This window comes from Elgaria multicarinata, chromosome 1 (assembly GCF_023053635.1).
Source record: "Elgaria multicarinata webbii isolate HBS135686 ecotype San Diego chromosome 1, rElgMul1.1.pri, whole genome shotgun sequence".
Taxonomy (NCBI): domain Eukaryota; kingdom Metazoa; phylum Chordata; class Lepidosauria; order Squamata; family Anguidae; genus Elgaria; species Elgaria multicarinata.
In genome coordinates, this window is record NC_086171.1 from 209,597,394 (window position 1) to 209,621,876 (window position 24,483).

General features: G+C 46.1%; 1 protein-coding gene across 1 annotated transcript in view; it reads left to right on the forward strand.

The window, feature by feature from the left end:
* The window catches only part of COL20A1 (collagen type XX alpha 1 chain), a 171,380-nt gene that overhangs the window by 73,770 nt on the left and 73,127 nt on the right, over positions 1–24,483 (forward strand). Inside the window, exons 18-22 of the mRNA XM_063142885.1 lie at positions 740–882; positions 5,341–5,470; positions 7,475–7,531; positions 15,832–15,870; positions 23,862–24,000. Of these exons, the coding sequence (XP_062998955.1) occupies positions 740–882; positions 5,341–5,470; positions 7,475–7,531; positions 15,832–15,870; positions 23,862–24,000 (508 nt within the window). The remainder of the gene's footprint in view (positions 1–739; positions 883–5,340; positions 5,471–7,474; positions 7,532–15,831; positions 15,871–23,861; positions 24,001–24,483) is intronic.

A 24,483-nucleotide genomic window follows, 5' to 3' on the forward strand; every position in this document is an offset into this window, starting at 1 on the left:
AGAGATCCTGAAGGTTTGAATTTGTTGGCACAAGGATCTATCTCACACCTTGCTTAGGGGAGGTGCATAAACCCCACACTTCTCTGCTGACCAAGACCCAAATGACAGTGTACTGCCTGCAGCTGGCTTGCCTCTGTGAGTCATGATAGTGAGTGTGGGGCTCGAGGCCCATGTCTGGAATCTAGTCTAGTAATTCTCAAGCTCAGAAATCTGGAAGGCCTACTCACCAAGTCCAGCCATGTTGAGACATCTGGGAGCTGATGGCTCTAAGGTCAGTGGGATGATGTATCTGCTCCAAGTTTCAGTGAGAACCAGTCAGAACTTCTAAGGAGCTATCCAAGGTGAGAAGCACCTTGGATAGCTCCTTTAGAGTTCTGACTGAAACCCAGAGTGGATTCACTGCTCCACTGGCATCAGCGCCACCAGCCTCCACTGATGCCTACCTTCCCAACATTTCACGGATGAAAAAAGGAATACTCCTGTGTATGATTGGGTGAAGATAGGGGCAGCGTCTTGCAGCCTAGCAGTGTGGTCTGAAAAGGGGGACCCCTGAAGGGGGTGGTTATCGACAGGGACAGAGATCTGAAAAACTTGACAGTCCCAACTTGGCAGGTAAGAGAACAGCCATATGGATCTGTGTGCCTTTTGTTTCATCTGCCAGTGACACCTGAGGGAGGCCCGGCTGCCACGTCTACAAAGCAACAATCCTTCTTCCACCCCCACTTCTGTTTTCTTACAGCTGCCAAGAACCCACCGACGAACCTCTTTGTCGACTCGGAGACCCCCAGCAGCCTACAAGTCCGCTGGAATCCACCCGAAGGAGCTGTCCAGCACTACAGACTCACCTATGCTCCCGAAAGTGGTAACAAGCACCAGGAAATGGTATGATTTGGTGGGAGATGCTGGCCAGACAAATGGAAGAACTTTTTTGCATGGTTAAATGATGGAATTTGCTCCCACAAGATGCAGTGATGGCCACCAAAGTAGGCGGAACCCCGGGGTCATCCCATGAAGCTGACTGGTGGGAGATTCAGGACAAATGAAAGGAAGGACTTCTTCACAAAGTGGATAGTTAAATTCTGGAACTCAATACCACAAGATGTAGTGGTGGCCACCCATTTGGATGGCTTTTAAAAAAGGGGGTGGATAAATTCCTGGAGGAGAAGGCTATCAAGGGCTACTGGCCCTGATGGTTGTGTGCTATCTCCAGTATCCAAGGCAGTAAGCCTGTGTGCACCAGTTGCTGGGGAACATGGGTGGGAGGGTGCTGTTGCACCATGTCCTGTTTGTTCATCCCTGGCTGATGGCTGGTTGGCCACTGCGTGAACAGAGTGATGGACTAGATGGACCCTTGGTCTGATCCAGCATGGTAGTTCTTATCTTCTAAAAAGCGGACTGGACAAATTCATGGAAGAGAAGACTACCAATGTCTACCAATGTCTACTAGTCTTGATATCTATCTATCTATATCTATCTATCTATCTATCTATATATATTATCTTCACGGTCAAAGGCAGTATGCCTCTCAGTACCAGCTGCTGGGGAACATTGGTGGGAGGATCCTATTCCACACCTGTGCTGCTTGTGGGTTTCCACAGGCAGTCATTTGGACACTGTGGGAACAGAATGTGGAATTGGATAATTTTATTTATTTATTTATTTATTTATTTTATTTTATTTTATTTATTTATTACATTTCTATACCGCCCAATAGCCGAAGCTCTCTGGGCGGTTCACAAAAATTAAAATCATAGTAAGACAACCAACAGGTTAAAAGCACAAATACAAAATACAGTATAAAAAGCACAACCAGGATAAAAACCACGCAGCACAATTGATATAAGCTTAAAATACAGAGTTAAAACAGTAAAATTTACATTTAAGTTAAAATTAAGTGTTAAAATACTGGGAGAATAAAAAGGTCCTCAGCTGGTGATGAAAGGAGTACAGTGTAGGCGCCAGGTGGACCTCTCTGGGGAGCTCATTCCACAGCCGGGGTGCCACAGCGGAGAAAGCCCTCCACCTAGTAGCCACCTGCCTCACTTCCTTTGGCAGGGGCTCACGGAGAAGGGCCCCTGTAGATGATCTTAAGGTCCGGGCAGGTACATATGGGAGGAGGCATTCCTTCAAATAACCTGGCCCCAAACCGTTTAGGGCTTGAATGTCAATACCAGCACTTTGAATCGGGCCTGGACCTGGTTTTTGACCTGGCAAAATTTGTCTAATTCAACATGGCTTTCCTTATGATTTGTGTAGGGAGAGAGCTTTGGAGGACTTTAGTGGTCTTGGGTCCTTTCTCTTGGCCCCTTTAGTAAAATGAGAAAAAAATACTGTCACAGAATTTTTGGGTGGTTTCTTTAATTAATTTATCACTCAGCCAATCCCACAAATCTCTGGGCAGCTTATGATAATAAAACTCATACATTTCTGCAATAAAACAAACAAACATGAATACTCAACCACATTACTTTCAGAGCAAGAAATCTAACATGAATGAAACACAGTTGAAGTCCAGAGTAAAAGAAACATTTTGCAACACATTCTAAGATCTGTAAGTGCAAAAGGGCCTCCCTTGATAGCACATTCAACAGCAAGACAGTGCGGTACTGAATGTTGTTTATTTTCTTCTCTTTCTCAAGGTCACTCAAGGCAGTGTATGGCCTGGTTCAGAGAACATGCTAAACCATGCTGCTTAACCACAAAATGGTTAATGGAATCATAGAATCATAGAATAGTAGAGTTAGAAGGGGCTTATAAGGCCATCGAGTCCAACCCCCTGCTCAATGCAGGAATCCACCCTAAAGCATCCCTGACAGATGGTTGTCCAGCTGCCTCTTGAAGGCCTCCAGTGCGGGAGAGCCCTCAACCTTCCCTAGGTAACTGATTCCATTGTCGTACTGCTCTAACAGTATCATAGAATCATAGAATAGCAGAGTTGGAAGGGGCCTACAAGGCCATCGAGTCCAACCCCCTGCTCAATGCAGGAATCCATTGAGCAGGGGGTTGGACTTGATGGCCTTGTAGTCAGGAAGTTTTTCCTGATGTCCAGCCGGAATCTGGCTTCCTGTAACTTCAACCCATTATTCTGTGTCCTGCACTCTGGGAGGATCAAGAAGAGATCCTGGCCCTCCTCTGTGTGACAACCTTTTAAGTATTTGAAGAATGTTATCATGTCTCCCCTCAGTCTTCTCTTCTCCAGGCTAAATATGCCCAGTTCTTTCAGACTCTCTTCATAGGGCTTTGTTTCCAGAGCCCTGATCATCCTGGTTGCCCTCCTCTGAACACGCTCCAGCTTGTCTGCGTCCTTCTTGAATTGTGGAGCCCAGAACTGGACGCAATACTCTAGATGAGGCCTAACCAGGGCTGAATAGAGAGGAACCAGTACCGTACGCGATTTGGAAGCTATACTTCTATTAATGCAGCCCAAAATAGCATTTGCCTTTCTTTCAGGAATACATTAACCTTAATGCATTCCATTAACTATGTTGTGGTTAAGCAGCATGGTTTAGTGTGTTGTCTGAATGGGGCCTATACGCTTTCCCTACTATCACCACCACCACCACCTATTTTCTCCTCACAACAACCCTATACAATAGGTTATGCTGAGAGTTAGGTCACCCAGTGAGCTTCATTGCTTTGGGGAGATTTGAACATGTGCCTTCCCATCCCTAGTTTAACATTCTACCCACCATGCTGGCCTCGTCCTGGATTGGGGATTAACCTTCAACCAATGAGATTCAAATTCCAGCTAAGCTGTGAAGCACACTGGGTGACTTTGAGCCAATCACTCTTTCTCAGCTTGAATTCAGTCACAGTGTTTTTACAAAGGAGGCTGGTGGCTTTGATGTCAGTGGGGTGGCGAATCCGCTCCAGATGTAAGTCGGAACCAATCAGAACTCTAAAGGAGCTATCAAAGGTGCTTTGCACCTTAGATGATTCCTTTAGAGCTCTGTCTGGTTCTGACCGAAACTCGGAGTGGATTCACTGCCCCACTGACATTGAAGCCACCAGCCTCCACTGGGTTGCAATGTGGTTGGGATATGCAGTGCACATGGCCCTGAGCAACTCTGACAACCAACCGACAAGATATAAACATGATAAAGGACAGATATAATAAAGGTTTTTAAGTGCTTTGCAATTGAAAAGCACCATTGCAATGGTGCATAACTTCTGTTAGGGCCTTGCTAGACCTACTGGATAATCCAGCCGGGAGTCGGGGCGACGGCGTGCTACAGGTAGCGTGCGCCATCGCCCTTTTCCACACGTAAGACGTGATGGGGCAAGGGGAAGCCCCATCTCGTCTGCCATTTTTTTTAAATTAAAGGGCCGTGTGCGCAGGAACGCACCTCCAGAGAAGGTAAGTGTTTTTAAAAATAAATATAGGGTCCCCACTCCCCCTGCCCCTGATTTCCCCCCCCCACAATGCCTGATGCCCCCTGCCCGCTCGCTCACCCGTCCTACCCCCGTCCGCCATGCCCTGTCCCCCGTCCTTCTTTCCCCCCTCCCCGATGCCCTGTCCCCGTCCTTCTTTCCCCCCTCCCCAATGCCCTGTCCCCATCCTTATTTTTCCCCCTCCCCGATGCCCTGTCCCCGTCCTTATTTTTCCCCCTCCCCAATGCCCTGTCCCCCGTCCTTATTTTCCCCCCTCCCCGATGCCCTGTCCCCCGTCCTTCTTCCCCCCTCCCCGATGCCCTGTCCCCCGTCCTTCTTTCCCCCCTCCCCGATGCCCTGTCCCCCGTCCTTATTTTTTCCCCTCCTCAATGCCCTGTCCCCCGTCCTTCTTTCCCCCCTCCCCGATGACCTGTCCCTCATCCTCCTTCCCCCATCCCCCGCCCATCATGCCCGTGCCCGTGCCCATCCTTCTTTCCCCCCTCTCTCCTGCCGGGTCCGGCCTTTCCCCCGCCCCCATCTCTCCCCCCTGTGATTCCCCCCCACCTGATGGGCACAGCGCTCCTATGAGCGCTGTGCCCAGTCCGTGGTTTCTCCCAGCTACTCACGAGTAATCGAGCAGCTGAAAAGCCACGGACCCTGCTAGACCTTCCGCAGCCCCAGCCTCAGGCCGGGGCTGCGGAAAAGCCGGGCCATAAGCGAATCTGCTTATCCCGGCTTAAGGGAGTCGTTAGCCCGGCCTGACCCCGGAATCCCCTGTGCGTCATCTGGATACACAGGAGGGAGACTGGGCCTCACACCAGGCTAACGCCTTGTCTAGCAACGGCCTTAGTCTTCACTCCAGCTAGAAATAGTTGGAGAACTAATATTTGCTGTGTGAAACACTAGTGTGTGGATTTTCTAGCACCAAATTTTGCCAGGTCAAAAACCTACATCTTCTTCTTTCTGCAGATAACTGTTTCTGGTAGGAGCAGATCTGTCACCCTTCACTCGCTCCTTCCAAACAGATTATACATGGTGACAGTTTCTGCGATCTACACTACAGGAGAGAGTGACCCGGTTTCTGCTTTCGGCAATACAGGTAAATGGCAAATCAATAAACTGCTCGTCTTTTGCAGATCCTCTTATCCACTGATCTCAATGATTTTTCTTTTGCTTTGAAGAGTTACACTTTTGCTGTGCATATCATCTGAACTGTGAGTTACAAGAAATGCTGAGAGTTGGACACTGAGACCGGGCAGACCTAAGTGATTTTGATGTGAAGTTGGGGACAAACTAGACATTAGGAGAGCCAGTGTGGTGTAGTAGTTAGAGTGTTGGACTAGGACTTGGGAGATCTGGGTTTTAGTTCACACTTGGTCAGGAAGCTCACTGGGTGACTTTGGGCCAGTCACAGCCTCTCAGCCCAACCTACCTCACAAGGTTGTTGTTGTGAGGATAAAACAGGGGGTGGGGACTATGTAAGCCACCTTGGGTGCCTTGCAAGATATAAAAAGGCAGGATATAAACATAATAATGAATAAAATATAAATAAATAGTATAAGCACAGAGTTAGGGGTGCTTGAGGAATTCAGTCTTTGAAAATCTGGATCTGCACCTCTAAGGCGGGCATAGGCAGTTAGCTACCCACTAGATTTCTCACTTCTCCATATGCTACAGTTCAGTTCGAGGCAGTTTCAATATATCCACACATGCATTTTAAATATATCTTTTGAGGGTGTTTAAACAAACTGTCAGATGAATGCAGGAATGGAACAGAATAATGGATAAAATATGTGAAAGTGACAGAGACTGCATATAGACAGATTAGGGACTTACAGAGGGGTCCAGCATCCACCCTGCAAGCGCTCACTCCCCCCTCTCTGCTTGCACGGACAACCCAACAAGCCAGGCCGTGCGAGCCTCTGCCGAGCGATTGGGAGGCTCATGAACCCTGGAGCCCTTCGCAACCGCCTGCCCTTCCCCTACTCGGGGCTAATGGCAGCGGGAAATCCGCAATTTCAAGACCCTCTGGGAATCATGCGTTTCCATGCCCCCATTGGACTAGTGGGGTGGGGCAGCAGGAAAGCGTGTTTTCTGGAAAGTCCAGGAAGTGCATAATTCCCCCAGGCATGCTAATGGCAGCAGCCAATAGAGAGTCCAGGGAAATGCACAATTTCCAGAGGCTCCAGAAAAAGCGCTTTCCCACTCAGAGGTGGGTCTGCCCACATGCCAGATACATCCAGTTGGGGCTATGTGCAAGGGGGTCCACTGTCCTCGCAGACCAAACCAGATGCTTACACGTAGGGTCCATCTAGTCCAGCACTCTGTTTGCACAGTGGCCAACCAGCCGTTGGCCAGGGATGAACAAGCAGGACATGGTGCACCCTCCCACCCATGTTCCCCAGCAACTGGTGCACACAGGCTTATTGCCTCAAATACTGGAGATAGCAAATAGCCCTTAATAGCCTTTGCCCCCAGGAATTTATCCAACCCCCTTTTAAAGCCATCCATATTGGTGGTCTTCACTACATCTTGTGGTAGTGAGTTCTATAATTTAACTATGCACTGTGTGAAGAAGTCCTTCCTTTTATTTTTCCTGGATCTCCCACCAATCAGTTTCATGGGATCTCCCCATTGAGTCCTAGAGATGGAGAAAAATGTCTCCCTATCCACATTCTCCATACCATGCATAATTTTATACACCTTTATCATATCTCCTCTTAGCCTCCCTTTTTCCAAGCTAAACAATCCCAGTTGATGTAACCTTCCCTCGTAGGGGAGATGCTCCAGCCCCTTCATCATTTTAGTTGCCCTTTTCTGCACTTTTTCCAGCTCTATGATATCCTCTTTTAGGTGTGGTGACCAGAACTGGACACAGAATTCTAAGTGCGGTCACATCATAGATTTGTATAAAGGCAGTATGATACTGGCCGTCCTATTCTCAATTCCTTTTCTTATAATGCCTAACATGGAGTTTGCCTTCTTTACAGCGGCTGCACACTGGGTGGACATTTTCATCGAGCTGTCCACCACAATCCCAAGGTCTCTATCTTGTTCAGTCACTCAAGATCTCAAATACAATCTTATATTATGTTTCTTGTAGCTTCTCTCTTGGCCAGACTACCCACGATGAGAGAATCTACGCCCTTCAAAGCTGAGGGTAAGCTTCCTATGATGATTTGCTCTGCCCCTCTGTGGTTGCATTACTTGCTCAGTACACACACACACACACAGAGAGAGAGACACACACACACAAACACATCCAGGAATGTTCTCAGGAATTGGAAATTCTTCCTCCCAAATCCAGCACCAAAGTTTCAATTGCCAAATTTGACATTTCACCAAAGTGTTCTTGCTATTTTCCTCCTTGGTATCAGCACAATTTAGCAGACGCTTTTGAGATGCAATTGTTTCTTTCACCCCATCTCCAAGGTGAAAGAATTGCAAATTCACAAGGTGTGGAGTTATTTGCAACAAATGGCTGGTGTTTTTCCAGTGAGTGGATGTAATATTTCTGTGCCGTTGGCAGAATAGAAAGCCATGAATGTATTTCAAAAACCCGTTCAATTAAATCCTTCTCCACCCCCTTGCAAATTGTGTTATTAATGTAAGTGAGTTTGTCACGGGTGGCTCCTCAAATGACTGGCTATAAAGCACATTGTGGAGACGATTCATAGCAAATGTTGAGCCAGCCGGGCTATAAAAAACCTGTCAGGGAGGAAATTGTAAAACAGATGTTGTGAAAAAGTGGGGTGGTGCAGGGTTTGAGACCCTTTCAGAAATTGCAGTGGTTTGGGATGGATGTTTATAAGGGAAGTGAAGGGAAGAAAAGGAAAACAGAATTAGCAATTAAAGGAAGAAAGTGGGCCAAGCAGTGCCATCAGGATTTTGTCCCTTCCTCAGAATTGGTTTACTCAGATGACATGGCAGCAGACAGGTGCTTGGTAAATCTAGTTGCAAGACCAAGAGCCAATCTAGAGGACGTTTTTACCAGTACAGCAACGTATGGCTCACTCACATGGCACATGCCATATTCCTCAACTACTAGGGTTGCGCAGAGCGGGTCTGCGCCTCCCTGAAATTTGGGGCAGAGCTCCATGGAGCGGGTTCCCTGCTCCAATTTTCAGAGGCCATCCCTCTGTCTCTCCACACCACCTGATTACTCATCAATGAGAATTAAGAAAAATGCATATAGCTCCATTTCTAAAGCTAAAGAGATTAAATTTAGCACCCTGGTAGCTCTTAAGTAGGGCTTTAGCCATGCCAAGTTTAAAGCAAATCCCTTCATTCCTTGATTTTTAGGATTTTTTAAAAAAATCCCCCAATCAAACCATCCCTTCTATAAACACACACACACACTTCCAAAACTGCACAGGACCTTTTATCCTTTACTTTGCTGATGTTGAATCTTCAGTTTATAAAAATAGAGATCTGCTGCATTCCCTGACCATTTGCTCTAATGGGGTGAAACGGGGTGTGTGTGCCCTCTTTATGAGAGGTCAGACAAGAACAAACATAAATATTATATATATATATATATATATATATATATATATATATATATATATATATAGTCCCATCTTCAAAACAGGAGATATACTAGTACTAGCAATAGCAAACTTTTCTCTCGCTGCCCCTTCTTCTCTTGACTTTACACCTGGCTGAGTTGCGTCTGTACTTGCAGTACACAGATCAGCCTTTGGCACAAGATTCTTTTCCGTATCTTAATATCGGTTCATGACACTGTATGGATCTACACTGCCTGCCAGTCACCATCACTTCCTGGAACAACTCATTTACATGGAATGGGTTTCATTATTTTCATAATGTGAGCCATTTTTCCTAAATCCTTCCTTTGAGTCAACATCAATTTTTCAAGAAGTGAAGAAAAGTGGTTGTAGTTTCATTCTAGACACAGCTCCCATAATTTCAGCATATGGTACCGAGTCAACACACATGGGGGACTTTGATTTTTGTAGGAGGTTAGTTTCTGAAAGTTCTGCAAGCAATCTTGAGAGAAGATGAAGTGCATATGGGGAGCAGAACTTGGACTCTTTCTCGCTTCGTGAGCTAGCAAACCAATGAGTTCCAGGGCGGGGCAAAATGGGTTATATCATTTGCAATCTCTCCCCCTAAGCACTGTGATTGGAGGGGGGACAGGGAGGAGACTGTGCCTATTGGTTAGCCACAGATGTCAATCTCAAAACTTCTCCTCCTTCTCACCTCGGCGTCTCCTATTATGGAAGTGTTCAGTTAGCCATCCATCGACGTGAAACGAGCCCTCCTGTCAGCTAAAAAATCCTCAGGATACTTACGTATCCATTCTAACTCTATTAGAATTCTTACTGGTGGTAGTGACTTCAGAGCTGTAGAACCTGTTTTGTAACATTTTCTCTACTTTCAGTTTTGACCTCAGGTGGATGGAGAGGATTTGGGAGAAAGAAATCTGTGGTTGTCCTCCATTTTCTCTCCTTCGATAGGGATGGTTGGTCAGCCTTTTTTTTTGAGGCTAATTATCATTGTCCACAACTGCATTACTGCAAATAACCACTAGGGGTGTGCACGGACCCCTCGCTCCGCTTCACTTCCAGATCCGCGATTTGCGGATCGGCCCACTTCGCTCCACCCCCGCTCCGCCCATGTCCGCTCCACTCCGCTCGGAGCTCCGGATCCAGATCGGAGCTCCGTTTCCCCCCCCATAGGCTTGCATTAAGCTAAAAAAGTATATAACTTTTTTTCTGTGAAAGTTAGAAACCTCAAGTTTGGCACCATGACACCTCATGGAGGTATACACATGCATGCCAAGACTCAAGGCAATCCCATCATCCCCTGATTTTTGGGGAATTTATGAAAATCGGGCACCCCATTCACACCCCTTTCCATAGCTCCGTCAATTTGCACGTTAGAAACCTCAAACTCGCCACCATGACAGCTTATCCAGGGATACACATGCACACCAAGACTCAAGGCAGTCCCATCATCCCCTGATTTTTGGGGAATTTATGAAAATCCAACACCCCATTCACACCCCTTTCGATAAGCTCCATCAATTTGCACATTAGAAATCTCAAACTCGCCACCATGATAGCTTAGGCAGTCCCATCATCCCCTGTTTTTTGGCGGGGCTTAAACCTGCAAACATCTCAATGGGGCCATTTCAAAGGAAATCCCAACATGCCATGAATTGGGGAGTATGAATCTTCTTCCACACTTGAAAAATTGATTTGGAACTTCCAAAACTCCAAGTGAGCACAGGAAGGACTTCTCCCCTGAGTCAAAGCCAGACACACACAACATCCCTGCAAGGCGGGCAGGGGAGGAGAGAGGGAAGGCAGGCAGGCAGGCAGCAGACATTTATGGAGGCATAAGGAAGTGAGCCAAGGATAAGCCAGTAATGCATATAAAATGTAATAAATAAATAAATAAACAAAGGAGGGGTGGAATTAAAAGCAGCAGTGTTGCTGAATAAACAACAAGAAGAACTTTTTTAAAAAGGCTATATCTGTCTTTTACCAGCAATAGGGGGACGTGCCCAGGGGAGGGGGAAGCAGCAGCTGCCAATTTGACTGGTCAACCAGTCTTTTAAGAAGCAAGGCTGTCAGTTCAACTCATGAAAGCCATTGCTCTACCACGACAGCTCTGAAAAGTGGAACTGTCACTTCAACTCATGATAGGCATTGCTCCACCGGGTTACTCTCTTTGGAAGGCTCTAATGGCCCTCCAAGTACAGGAGAGAGTGGGGGCACGTCCACATGGGATGCCCTAGGGGAGCTCATCCCCTTGCACCACATCATTTCAGTTGTTCCCCAAAGTTAGGGTGGGTAGCAGTGCTGTGTTTCTCTCTCTTATTATTGGCTTAGTATATGATTTCACAGGTTGTGTTTGTGCATTTGGTGGGGCTACTGTTTTAAAAAAACACTGGGAAAAGTCCGTTCAGACTAAGAAAGAGAAGTTCCCAGAATCCCAAGTTACCCGTTTTGCCTATCCCCTCCTCCAACTTTGGGATCATGTGATCATGACCGGGAGTTGACTCTGCCCCTCAGCCCTTCGGAAAAGGTATTTTTCCCGCTGGTTTTTTAAAAAAATTCTAGCGTGCAACCCACGCAGAGAGCTGAGAGTAGTCTCAAAATGACCCCCATCCACGACTCTCCAAGCACAAGAATTTTTAGAAAGATAGCTTCAAAAACAACACAGTTATCCCCCTTTCTTTTCCGCAATGCAATCCTATGGGCAAAATGTTTCAAGATGGCGATAGAAGTGGAACGCAGAAACCGGAGCGCTCCGGAAATGGGCGCTTCTCTTCGCCTTGCTTCTAGGGGTCTGTGGTCTGCTTCTACTCCGCCTCTTGGCAAGGCAGAGCAGGCCAATTCGCTCCTGCTTCTGCGCTTCTAATCGGAGCGGAGCACATGCCTAATAACCACAGAATCCATTATTTTAATACCCTATTTCTTTGATTCTAAGACACACTTTTTTTCCCTATATAAACATCTCTAAAAATGGGGTGCATCTTAGATTCGCGGGTGTGTCTTAGGTTTTTTTTTTCTGTTGGTGGTACTGAAATTAGTGTGCATCTTACAATCGATGGCGTCTTACAATCGAAGAAATATGGTAGCTGTGAGCCTGCGCAGCTGCGGAGGTGTGCATGCATTCCCCAGACATTTAATAAAAGGAACCTGAAGCAGCAGCCTGACTTCTTGCAATTGCAGAAGCATATGGAACATGTGCTCATTCTATAAACACAAATGACAAGGTACACATGGCCTTATCCTCCTTCCTCCTTCTACTTCCCCCATGGTTACAACACGATGCATTGGCCGGTGGTACTTGGTCATATTATGAACATGGTGAATCCTGCACTGCATTCATTAATGTGTGACCATAGAACAGCAATTGCATGTGAATATTTTTTATCAAAACTCAAGGGACTCCAGTGTAGATTACTCTCATTTTGCATGAAAGTCCTCCATGCTGGTGTTGCACAGTGATTATGGGTCTGAACTATTGGTTAAGAAGACTCCAATTCGGGCTTCAGGACTGAGATGAAGCACAGCCCTATCCTTGAGCAGATGCTCAGAAAGACCTTTACAAAATAGGACATCTTCTTGCATGTCCTTGCCTTTCAGGGGCATCTCTGATTTTACCATCAAACACTCCATTGTTTCCACATCTTTCAACTTGCCCCTTCTGCTGTTACAGAAGCAAATAAGTGCAGCGCTTCGGATTTTGAAGGAGTCTTTTTTATTATTATTTTTTACTCTACCCATTTAAATGGAGAGCACTTTATAAGTCTTCACCAAAGAGCCTTTGATGCTTCCTTTCTTATCTCTGATTTGTATGAGCGGCAGTTCCCGATTCTTGATTCTCCGGCTCAAAGGATGAGAGAGGATTTAGCAGGGGATTTCCTGTAAAAGGTGAACTGCACACATACGCCAAGTGTTTATATTTTGTGCAAAACAACTCACTTTACCTTCCTCAATGCATTTGACATAATGGGCATGGGGAAAAAGAAATGCTGTTCTCACTTATAATTAATAAAATACACCAGCACAGTTACCCATGGAGCTGTTGTTATGGCTGCATTTCTTCTTGGTAAACAATGGTTCTGCCTTGAGTTCTATTTTACAGCACACAGTCTGAAAACCAGGGAGGGTAATAACTAAATAAATGGCAAATCTAAATAGGCAAGAACCAATTTGTATGCAAGTAAGTGAAATTGATCATCATATCAAATCACACGAGGTACTGGTTCCCCTCTCTTCGGCACTGGTTAGGACTCATCTTGAGTACTGCATCCAGTTCTAGGCACCAGACTTCAAGAAGGATGCAGCCAAGGTGGAGCGTGTTCAGAGCAGGGAAACAAATGCGCATTTACAAGATGGAGGATACTTGGCTCAGCAATACTACGAACGAGAAGTATCTTGGAATTGTTGTAGATCACAAGCTGAATATGAGCCAACAGTGCGATAGGGCTGCAAGAAACGCAAACGCTATTTTGGGCTGCATTAATAGAAGTATAGCTTCCAAATCACGTGAGGTACTGGTTCCTCTCTATTCAGCCCTGGTTAGGCCTCATCTAGAGTATTGTGTCCAGTTCTGGGCTCCACAATTCAAGAAGGATGCAGACAAGCTGGAGCGTGTTCAGAGGAAGGCAACCAGGATGATCAGGGGTCTGGAAACAAAGCCCTATGAAGAGAGACTGAAAGAACTGGGCCTGTTTAGCCTGGAGAAGAGAAGATTGAGGGAGACATGATAGCACTCTTCCAATACTTAAAAGGTTGACACACAGAGGAGGGCCAGGATCTCTTCTCGATCCTCCCAGAGTGCAGGACACGGAATAACGGGCTTATTTAAAGGAAGCCAGATTCCAGCTGGACATCAGGAAAAACTTCCTGACTGTTAGAGCAGTATGACAATGGAATCAGTTACCTAGGGAGGTTGTGGGCTCTCCCACACTAGAGGAATTCAAGAGGCAGCTGGACAAGCATCTGTCAGGGATGCTTTAGGGTGGATTCCTGCATTGAGCAGGGGTTTGGACTCAATGGCCTTGTAGGCCCCTTCCAACTCTGCTATTCTATGATTCGATGATTCTATGATGATCAGGGGTCCGGAAACAAAGCCCTATGAGGAGAGACTGAAAGAACTGAGCATGTTTAGCCTGGAGAAGAGAACACTGAGAAGAAAGCATGTATATCGTAGATGTTCACTTGTCTGAGAGCTGGAGCTGTTTGTGGCTGCCTGGTTAGTACATGGTCTGGAGAACCCATACCTGAGTAACCAAGGTCCAGAACATGCTTGGCATGCAAGCTGTCCCAGCTTCAATTCCTTTCCGGCATCTCCAAGTAAAGGCTGTGAGATAGCAAGTGTAGGGATGGCTGGGCTCATCTCTGTCAGTGCCAGACCTCCACCGGCTGGGCACCCCTGATCACCGAACGTACCAAGCCATAGGACAGTCCATGGGCGCCTGGCGAGCAGCAAGCAGTCTCCCACTTCCTTGCTAAGCTGCCATTTTGCATAAAAAATGAAGTTTGGCCTTTTTTGTATAGGCTCCTTTTTTAGACTGTATATGCCTGTAATTTTGCATAAATGGGACTCTTTACAGCCACCATTTTGAAGGGCTGTGCATGGATCCCCCAACCTGCTTCAGAGGATGGTTTGGATCTTCTGAATAGGCCCTCATGCACCTCCACCTGCTTCGGACCCTGCTCTGAATCCAGACCTTAAGCAAAATCTAGACATCCAAAGTGGGTTAGATGTTACAGTTTCCCAGGCACCTGCCAAGCGCAAGGCTGCACATTGTGGGCACCTGACTGGGTGTTTGTTGGACTTCCCCCCGGTAAACCCCCAAATCCACTGTCCCCACCCATCAAGCCATGCCATTGGCCAGAACTAGGGTGGAGAACAGAGCTTCTGTATCTTTAACAGTTGCATAGAAAAGGGAATTTCAGCAGGTGTCATTTGTATATATGGGGAACCTGGTGAAATTCCCTCTTCATCACAACAGTGCAGGAGCTATACTAGAGTGACCAGATTTAAAAGAGGGCAGGGCACCTGCAGCTTTAACTGTTGTGATGAAGAGGAAATTTCAACAGGTTCTCCATATTTACAAATGACACCTGCTGAAATTTCCTTTTCATTACAACTGTTAAAGATACAGGAGCCCGGTCCTCCTTTTCATATGGTCATCCTAGCCAGGACTTAACGGACCCGCCCGGCTGCGCCAGCAGCCACCCATCCTCCATGCGATTCACTACTTTTTACAGACGTTTGGGTCTCAATATTTTCGTAGATGTAATGTATACAATGGTGGCCATGAAGGGCCATTTTTCTTTGAGATGAAATTGGGGTCAGCAAGAAAGGCAGGAAGGGGGGGGAATCTTAATATGAGGCTGAGAGAAAATTTCCAGTTTTGGGAGGTGAGAGGTAGGGATGTACTGATTGTGCAAAATCTGTTCCATCTGTGTTTCGCAGATTGTCTGGCACCTTTCGTTCTGTAATCCTCCCAGCAAAGGAATCAAGTTGTTGTTGTTTTAGTTTCCAAATTTGTGCGAATTCACACATGCAAATATGCAAACATTCGCCCAAAATTCACACTTTCACACTTTAGGGGAAATACACATTTTGGGCCTTTTTTTAAAAAGTGTATTTTTCTATGATATACGCACAAAATTACCAAAGGATAGGAAAATAGTCTGCAAGTCCATAGAATCTAACAATAGGGGAAGAAGCAGGTCCACTGTGGAATCTGTGATTCATAAAAATCTGAACTCATCTGCCTCTGTTGTGGATTTCTCTGGCATCCCAAGTGAAGGATTCAGAAGCTGTGGCATTGGCTTCCCCCCACACAAAAAAAATATTTAATCTAAAACTTAATTGCTTTGCTGTCCTCTGCATCAGACTGCAAATATGCATTTGATTGTTTTCATGCCTTTCCCCCTTTCCCTCTTCTATGTTATTTTGCAGACTGTCCTGCTCTTGACTCCACGGAAGGCTCCCTGCAAGGTAGGCTTCTCAGAATGCTCCTTGATTATGTAAAACAACAGCCCGTTCTCTTGAAGGTCCTCAAAGTTCAAAGTGGAGTATAAGGCCATTGCTAGACGAGGCATTAGCCCAGTGTGAGGCCCGGTCTCCCTCCTGTGCATCCAGATGACGCACAGGGGATCCCAGAGTCAGGCCGGGCTAAGTCCTCCCTTAACCCGGGATAACTGGATGCGGTTATCTGCAGCCCCGTGGCTTTTCTGTGGCTTTTCCTGGCTGCTCGCTTACTCGCGAATAGCTGGGAGAAGCCACGGACTGGGCACAGCGCTCATAGGAGCACTGTGCCCATCGGGCCGGGGGAGAATCACGGACGGGGGGCGCGGAGGGGGCATCGGTCATGACAAGCGGGCAGAGGGCGGGCATGATGAGCGGGCAGGGGGACGGGCATGATGAGCGGGCATGGTGAGCAGGGACGGGCATGGCGGACGGGGGGGAGAAGGATGGGGACAGGGCCTGACGGACGGGGGGAGGATGGGCAAGCGAGCATCAGGCATTGTGGGGGGGGAAATCAGGGGCAGGGGGAGCGGGGGACCCTTTATTTTTTTTAAAAAAAAACCTACCTTTTTCGGCGGTGCGCTCCTGCGCACATGGTCCTTTAAGGGGGGGGGAAATGCCAGATGCGACGGGGCTTTCCCTTGCCCCGTCGCGTGTTACATCTGGAAAAGGGCGACGGCGTGCACTAGCTGTAGCGTGCCGTCGCCCCTACTCCCCACCGGATTATGTGGTAGGTCTAGCAAGGCCCTAAGAGTTAAACATAAGATAGATATGTCCACAGGTTGACCATCCAATTGGCATTCTGTATAATGGGTTAGGCACTAAGGTCCAGCATCTCCAGGCCTCAGACCACCTGCTTGGCTTGCAGGAGAGATTTAGCCACTGAGAAAAAGAGAAGAAGAAAAGCAACAGCCCTGGTTCGATTCTGCAGCTGTTGCCAGCTAGGATTCTAGCTGGCAACAGCAATTTTCAGAATATTGGGGTGCTGATGTTGCTTGAACACCAATACTCAAGGACTCCAGAAAACAGGGCAGAGGTTCCTCCCCTGACTGCTTAGGGGGCTACACACACACACACACACACACACACACACACACACACATCTGGACTGATCAGGGAGAAAGTCCTCAAGTAGGGATGTCCATCACCAGAAAATCCAGCCCTTTGGGGGCTTCATGGATTTTGTGGGGCCCCTGATTTTGCTTGCATTTATTTATTTATTTATTTATTACATTTTTATACCGCCCAATAGCCGAAGCTCTCTGGGCGGTTCTCAAAAATTAAAACCATAATAAAACAACCAACAGGTTAAAAGCACAAATACAAAACACAGTATAAAAAGCACAACCAGGATAAAACCATGCAGAAAAATTGATATAAGATTAAAATACAGAGTTAAAACAGTAAAATTTAAATTTAAGTTAAAATTAAGTGTCAATTTCTGAACCAAGCCATGTCTCTCCCCCCCCCCCCCAAGAAATCTGGGAACTTTTCCCATTTTTTAAAAAAAATTGCACAAAGATTCAGGACAGATAATAGGAAGGACTTCTTCACACAGTGCATAGTTAAACTATGGAATCCACTACCACAAGATGTAGTGATGGCCACCAATTTGAATGGCTTTAAAAGGAGTTTGAATACATTCCTGGTGGAGGAGGCTATCAAGGGCTACTAGTCCTGATGGCTATGTGCTATCTCCATTATTTGAGGCAGTAAGCCTGTGTGCACCAGTTGCTGGGGAACATGGGTGGGAGGGTGCTGTTACAACATGTCCTGCTTGTTCATCCCTGGCCGATGGCTGGTTGGCCACTGTGTGAACAGAGTGCTGGACTAGATGGACCCTTGGTTTGATCCAGCGTGGCTCTTCTTATGTTCTTATATGCACAAGTTTTTTTAAAAAAATGGATGGGAAATCCACCAGCTGGCCCAATACACTGTGGACCAACTTGGGCCAGCTGATAGAAGTCAGAATGGATTCACGGGGGTGGAGGGGCAAGCTGATGTAAGCTCACTGAACTCCCCTCCACAATTGGGTTCCTCCAACATCCTTATCATCAAGGCTAATGGAAAAAGAAAATGGAGAGGTGGATACCATTTTCTGGGTGTCATCTCCACCATCTTTGATGTGGTGCTTTGGAACAGATCTTTTCTGTGAAGGAGGGAACTGAAGTCAGTTTGATGGGAGCTAAAGCATGGATATAGAGAGGGAAACAAAGTGGAGGATAAGAGTGACGAGGATTCGACTTCCTCTACCATTTTATCATAATTTCCCCCCCCCCCCCAGTACGTTCAGCATCAATTTTGAATGCCGTTTTTAATTTAATATTGGATCACCTTGAGCCCCCTTCAATTAAAGACATCTCTGTGATCCCTGCTGCCTGAAGGCATGCTTGGTTCCCCTCTACTGAGCCTCCACATGTATAAAATAAAACATAGTAAATTACACAACACACGCACACACACACCTCAGTATTCCCTGGGTTGCCACAAGGCAACAGTTCTTCTTAGAATTCAGAAACAATGAACACACCAGTGGGTGAAGGCTTAAAAATTTATTATTCAGAAACAAAATACCACAGCAAGAAACCAAAACACTACAGGGCAACGAACTGCAGGAATTGATCTCTTGTTTTAGCGGGTTGGCCAGATACCCAAAAGAAAGCGCCAGTGTCCACTTGAGACTACTGGAACTACCGTGATGAACTTAAGTGTCCAAGATGGCATCATATTTAAGGGCCAACGGATACTCATTCCAAAGACCATGAGAAAAGAAATACTATCCAAAATACATTGCAGTCATTCCGGAATAGAAGGCTGCTTGAGGAAAGCTAGAGATGTGATCTTCTGGCCAAATTAGGGTGACCATATGAAAAGGAGGACAGGGCTCCTGTATCTTTAACAGTTGCATAGAAAAGGGAATTTCAGCAGGTGTCATTTGTATATATGGAGAACCTGGTGAAATTCCCTCTTCATCACAACATTTAAAGTTGCAGGAGCTTTACTAGAGTGACCAGATTTAAAAGAGGGCAGGGCACCTGCAGCTTTAACTGTTGTGATGAAGAGAAAATTTCACCAGTTTCTCTATATATACAAAGGACACCTGCTGAAATTCCCTTTTCAATACAACTGTTAAAGATACAGGAGCCCTGTCCTCCTTTTCATAGGGTCACCCTAGGCCAAATATTGCTAATGACATCAGAGACCTTGTAAGCAACTGTGATGCATGTGCTGAATTCCAAGCAAATCAACAGAAAGAACCATCCTAACAGACCATGGAGCAAGGTGGGAATGGACCTTTTCACTGAAAATGGCAGCAGTTATCTCATTTTAGTAGACTACTATTCAGATTTCTGGAAAATGGACAAACTGCCAGATACCATATCAGCAACTGGAATAGAAAGATTCATGAACCATTTCAGCCGACTAGGAATACCTGACTGCGTGATTTCAGATGGTGGACCACAGTTCACCTGCAAAGAATTTGCCAGATTTTCAAAAGATTGGGAATTTCACCACATAACATCATCTCCCTACAACGGTCGATCTAATGGCAAAGCTGAATCAGCCGTCAAAATTGCCAAAACTCTCCTAAGGGAAGAGGATTATATGCACCACCTTGAAGAAAAAAGGCGGGGTATAAATGCAATAATAAATAAATATTAAAAAAAAAATTCAGACACCTAAACTGTATCTGCTTGGGCTGCACAGGGCAGTGAACCAGCATGAAAAAGATACACTGGGGGGGGGGTTCTTTGAGGAAATGATTACTTGGAAACAATTTCCAAGTAAATGGAATTGTTGTCAGCCCATGCACTGACAACATTATTGAACATGTGATCCTGCCAGCAGATCCAGAGAAGCAGTTCTTTTGTGATTATTCCTTTGCAATCGTTTTTTCTCCCTGCGTGGAAAAATAAAAACGATTTCACAAGCAGAATTGCCCGGTGTGCCTCAGCGGCACCCTCCTGACCTTTTCTCTTCATAGATCCAGAGAGAGAGAGAGAGAGAGAGAGAGAGAGAGAGAGAGTTTACAGCTGCAGCTCCTACTTTTTCTTGATTACATTATTAGTGTCTGGTGCAAACCTTAATTGAGATGAGTAGATTTCAAGGCTGGGGTGTTTTGCTAAAATGAAATCCAGCAAGAGTTCTAATTCTTCAAAAATAGAAGTGCCCCCCCCCCGCCCTAAACTCTGTCTTCAAGATAACAATCGGAACTGAGCTATAGAAAAGGCAGAAGTATTGGGGAGATGAAACCAGTACAGTCAGGATATTGATTAAAAGTTTAACGTGCCCCCCCCTTTTACTATTTATGCTGTTATCTCTCTTCCAGTTGTATCTTCGCTTTGCCCCCACCTCGGCCTCGGCTTTCCATAAATTCAGATAAGCAAAGGGAGGGAGGGGGGAATTGCTGATTGCAGAGTCCGCTTGTATTAAAGACTTTAGAAAGTGACTCATAGAGCTTTAATGAGGAGCTGGGGAAGAGGGGGAACCCTCCAAGGGCCTGTAGATGGGTTTTTCTTTTTTCTTTTGCTGGAAAATACTCGTTTGCCATATAACCCAGGTCAGCCCTCGTTTAGCAGTTTAAAGAGATGGGGGGGAAGGGGGGGAGCCACGGAAATGGAAAAGCGCATTTTAATTTTCTCTCAGCTTGTTCATTACCGCATGCGAGCTGATGCAATTTTGGGGCCACTGTATGGATCGTTACAGCTGATTCACACCATTTAGTCTCATTTCATTTCTATAACCCCCCCCCCCCCGCCCCATAGCCAAAGCTGTCTGGGTGGTTTACAAAGCAGTATTATGTACATTATTAAAAAAAAACACCCCAGCTTAGATACAAACACGTGAAGAGAGCACACACACACTCACATGCACACCCATCCAAGCAATATCCCATGAGCTGATTAAAAAACCTATCATGTGCTGCCAAATGCTTGGAGTAGAGGGACGTCTTAACTTGGTGCCAGAAAGATAGCTTTGTTGGCCCCAGGTGGGACCTCTTGTGCACGGGCTGGTGCAATCCTGTGGATTGAAACTGATGTAGGAGCTCTGAGTTCAAATTCCTCACTTCTTATGGCATTGACACGTCCTTCTCAGTCTCCTAGTGGGGTTGGGGCTACCCTACTCTCTCATAGGCCCTTTCTACACCTAAGGGCCTTCGGGGAAGGAGGGGGGAGGATCCCGGACTTACCTGCTTCCGGGATCGTCGCTGGGTGTCCAGACAGAAGCGCAACATGCCGGAAGGGGATGTCATGCCTGTCTCACCCACCATTAAAAGAAAAAAAAAATCAGGAGCCAGAGTGCAATTGCGCTCCAGCGGAATGTAAGTAAAACAAAACAAATGGAAAAAAGCCCCGACCCCACTCCCCACTCCACCCCTGATGTCTCTGGACTCCCCCCCCCCCCCGGCCGGCTCCTTCCCTCTGCTGACTGCCACTGCTCTTGGGGAGGAGAGAAGAAGCTGGGTTGGGTGCCCACACTGCCCGCGGTCCTCGGGACTGTCCCAGGACCACAGGTAAAACGGGATAACCAAGGTCTCCAATATCCCAGGAAAATGGATGGGTCATCCCTGCCTGCTCCCAGGATCCCCTGTGCATCACTTGGATGCATAGGGGCAATCCAGGGATGATCCCGGGGGACCACAATACCTGACGGAACACCTCTCCCGACATGAACCTACCCGTACACTGCGCTCAACATCTAAGGTCCTCCTCTGAGTGCCTATTCCTGCTTTTTGGAAGCTTGGAGGATGGCAACAAGGGAGAGGGCCTTTTCAGTGGTGCCCCCCCAATTATGGAATGATCTCCCTGATGAGGCTCGTCTGGCGCCAACATTGTTATCTTTTCGGCGCCAGGTCAAGACTTTTCTCTTCTCCCAGGCATTTAACAGCATTTAATAACATATGTTAAGTTTGTTAGTTTTTTTTAATGGACCCCAGAACTTTTGTTGTTTAAGTGGATACTGTTGTTTTGTTTTTATATTTTTGATGTTTTTAAATTTTGTATACTTTTTAATGTTCACTGTTTTTAACTTTTGTAAACCGCCCAGAGAGCTCCTGCTATGGGGCAGTATATAAATTTAATAAATAAATAAATAAATAGCAGGTATAGAAAGGGTCAAACACACATACATCCTCATCTAACATACATAAACCCATAAACAGCCACACACAGGGCCCTCCTTTGGATACAAGCCCAGCAGCAGTGTGGTATGCAATTAAGGTGGGGCGAGGTGTCACAGCACATCTGGAGGAGACGCTTCCGTTGCTATCCAGGCACAAAGGCACTTTTGATCCCCATATTCATTCATCTAATGCGCATGAACTAGGAATGGTCAGAACAGGAGTCCTGGGGGATGTCTATATGGGGAAAGCCCTGCAGTGACTATGGATCTGTGCTGCGCTGGTTAGATGACACAGATGCAGCTTCACGGCCATCGTGGGGCTGCATCTGTAAAGCTGCATCCATCCAGTAGCCGCAGTTTGAAAAAGTCAGGGATTTACGCTGACTTTTTCAATCAGATCGACAGCAATGCAGCACTTCTGCCATCTGATGATGCTCCAGGGCCAATCTGGGGTCAACCCAGGGGCGGTGCCTGGTGGAAGGTGACCGACGATTGGTCTATTTTATGTTTAACACAGAATAATGGGCTCAAGTTACAGGAAGCCAGATTCTGGCTGGACATCAGGAAAAACTTCCTGACTGTTAGAGCAGTACGGCAATGGAACCAATGAGCTAGGGAGGTTGTGGGCTCTCCCACACTAGAGGCCTTCAAGAGGCAGCTGGACAGCCATCTCTCAGGGATGCTTTAAGGTGGATTTCTGCATTGAGCAGGGGGTTGGACTTGATGGCCTTATAGGCCCCTTCCAACTCTACTATTGTATGATTCAATGATTCTACCACACCAGGAAGAGGGCGGGGCAGCTCCAGTACATGGATGGCATCCCAGAACCCCTACTTTCCCTCCTCAGTGTTGGAATCACCTGACACCACCCTGGGAGAGGGAAAGTGTGGGGTTTGAGAGGAAGGCAGCACCCACCCGGCACCATGAAGACAGCCCCCTACCCCTGGGAGACGATATGTGGAATCATAATGCCAATAATCAGGATATCAATAAGAAGAATAGAAGTATTTATTTATTTGTGGGATTTGTATACTGCTGAATATAGTAAAATCCCTTGGCGGTTCAAAATATCAAAATGCAAGTAGATACAATATTAAAAAAAACTTTAATAACACAACATTAAGAGCACAATATTAAAACAACTACAGCAAAAAAACCTATTTAAGTAAAAACGTCATAGATGTATTAAGGTGGAAAGAGTTGTTTAATATCTGTTTAGTTGGTTATAAGGATGTTTGTGGATTTTGTTATATCCATGCCATCTGCATATTGGGTATTCTCAGGCATCTTTTCTTACAGTTATTGACAGGATCAGATTTTTCTCAGCTTCCTGAACTTGAGCGCACATTAGAAAGTTCGCACTTGCACAAATGTGCACTTCTGAAAATGCACATAAGCCACCCACGTTTTCACACTTTAGCCTATGGGGAAAGGAATTCACATTTTCATACTGTTTTTAATCATATTTTTGTACAACTAAATTTGTGTGCCGTTCTAGAAAGTTTTTAAAAAATGGTTCACAAGACCATGTGACTCAGACAATTTATTTATTTTATTTATTACATTTATATACTGCCCCATAGCCGAAGCTCTCTGGGCGGTTTACAAAAGTTAAAAACAGTAAACATTAAAAAGTATACAAAATTTAAAAAGTATACAAAATGGTCTAGTGCAGAACCTGCAGGTCGGATTCATAGAAATCTGAATCCATCATTGATTTATCCAATATCCCTGGTTGGTTATCAATTTTAATCACTAGATCCCAGCCTACTCCCGGGAAGAACGATGGCCTCCCCCAGCTGTGTTTATGCCATCTTTTCTTTCTCTGCTTTCTCTAGGTTTTGACATGATGGAGGCCTTTGGACTGACAGAAAAGGAGTATGCCTCTATCAAAGGGGTTGCTATGGAGCCCTACATCTTCCTGGGGACTCACACGTATACCCTCTTCAGAGATATCCAGCTAACTCGGAAAACGAGGTACTGCGAGGAAGTACACCGAGAGGCCTGATGGCAAGAGTTCCATTTTAAAAAATATGTAGCTCAGTGTACTAGGAATCTGCTATCAGCTAGATGTATTTTATTTATTATTTACTTATGTATTACATGTATATCCCGCCTTTTCATAGAATCATAGAATAGCAGAGTTGGAAGGGGCCTACAAGGCCATCGAGTCCAACCCCCTGCTCAATGCAGGAATCCACCCTAAAGCACAATTCAAGAAGGACGCAGACAAGCTGGAGCGTGTTCAGAAGAGGGCAACCAGGATGATCAGAGGTCTAGAAACAAAGCCCTATGGAGAGAGACTGAAAGAACTGGGCATGTTTAGCCTGGAGAAGAGAAGATTGAGGGGAGACATGATAGCACTCTTCAAATGCTTAAAAGGTTGTCACACAGAGGAGGGCCAGGATCTCTTCTCGATCCTCCCAGAGTGCAGGACACGGAATAACGGGCTCAAGTTAA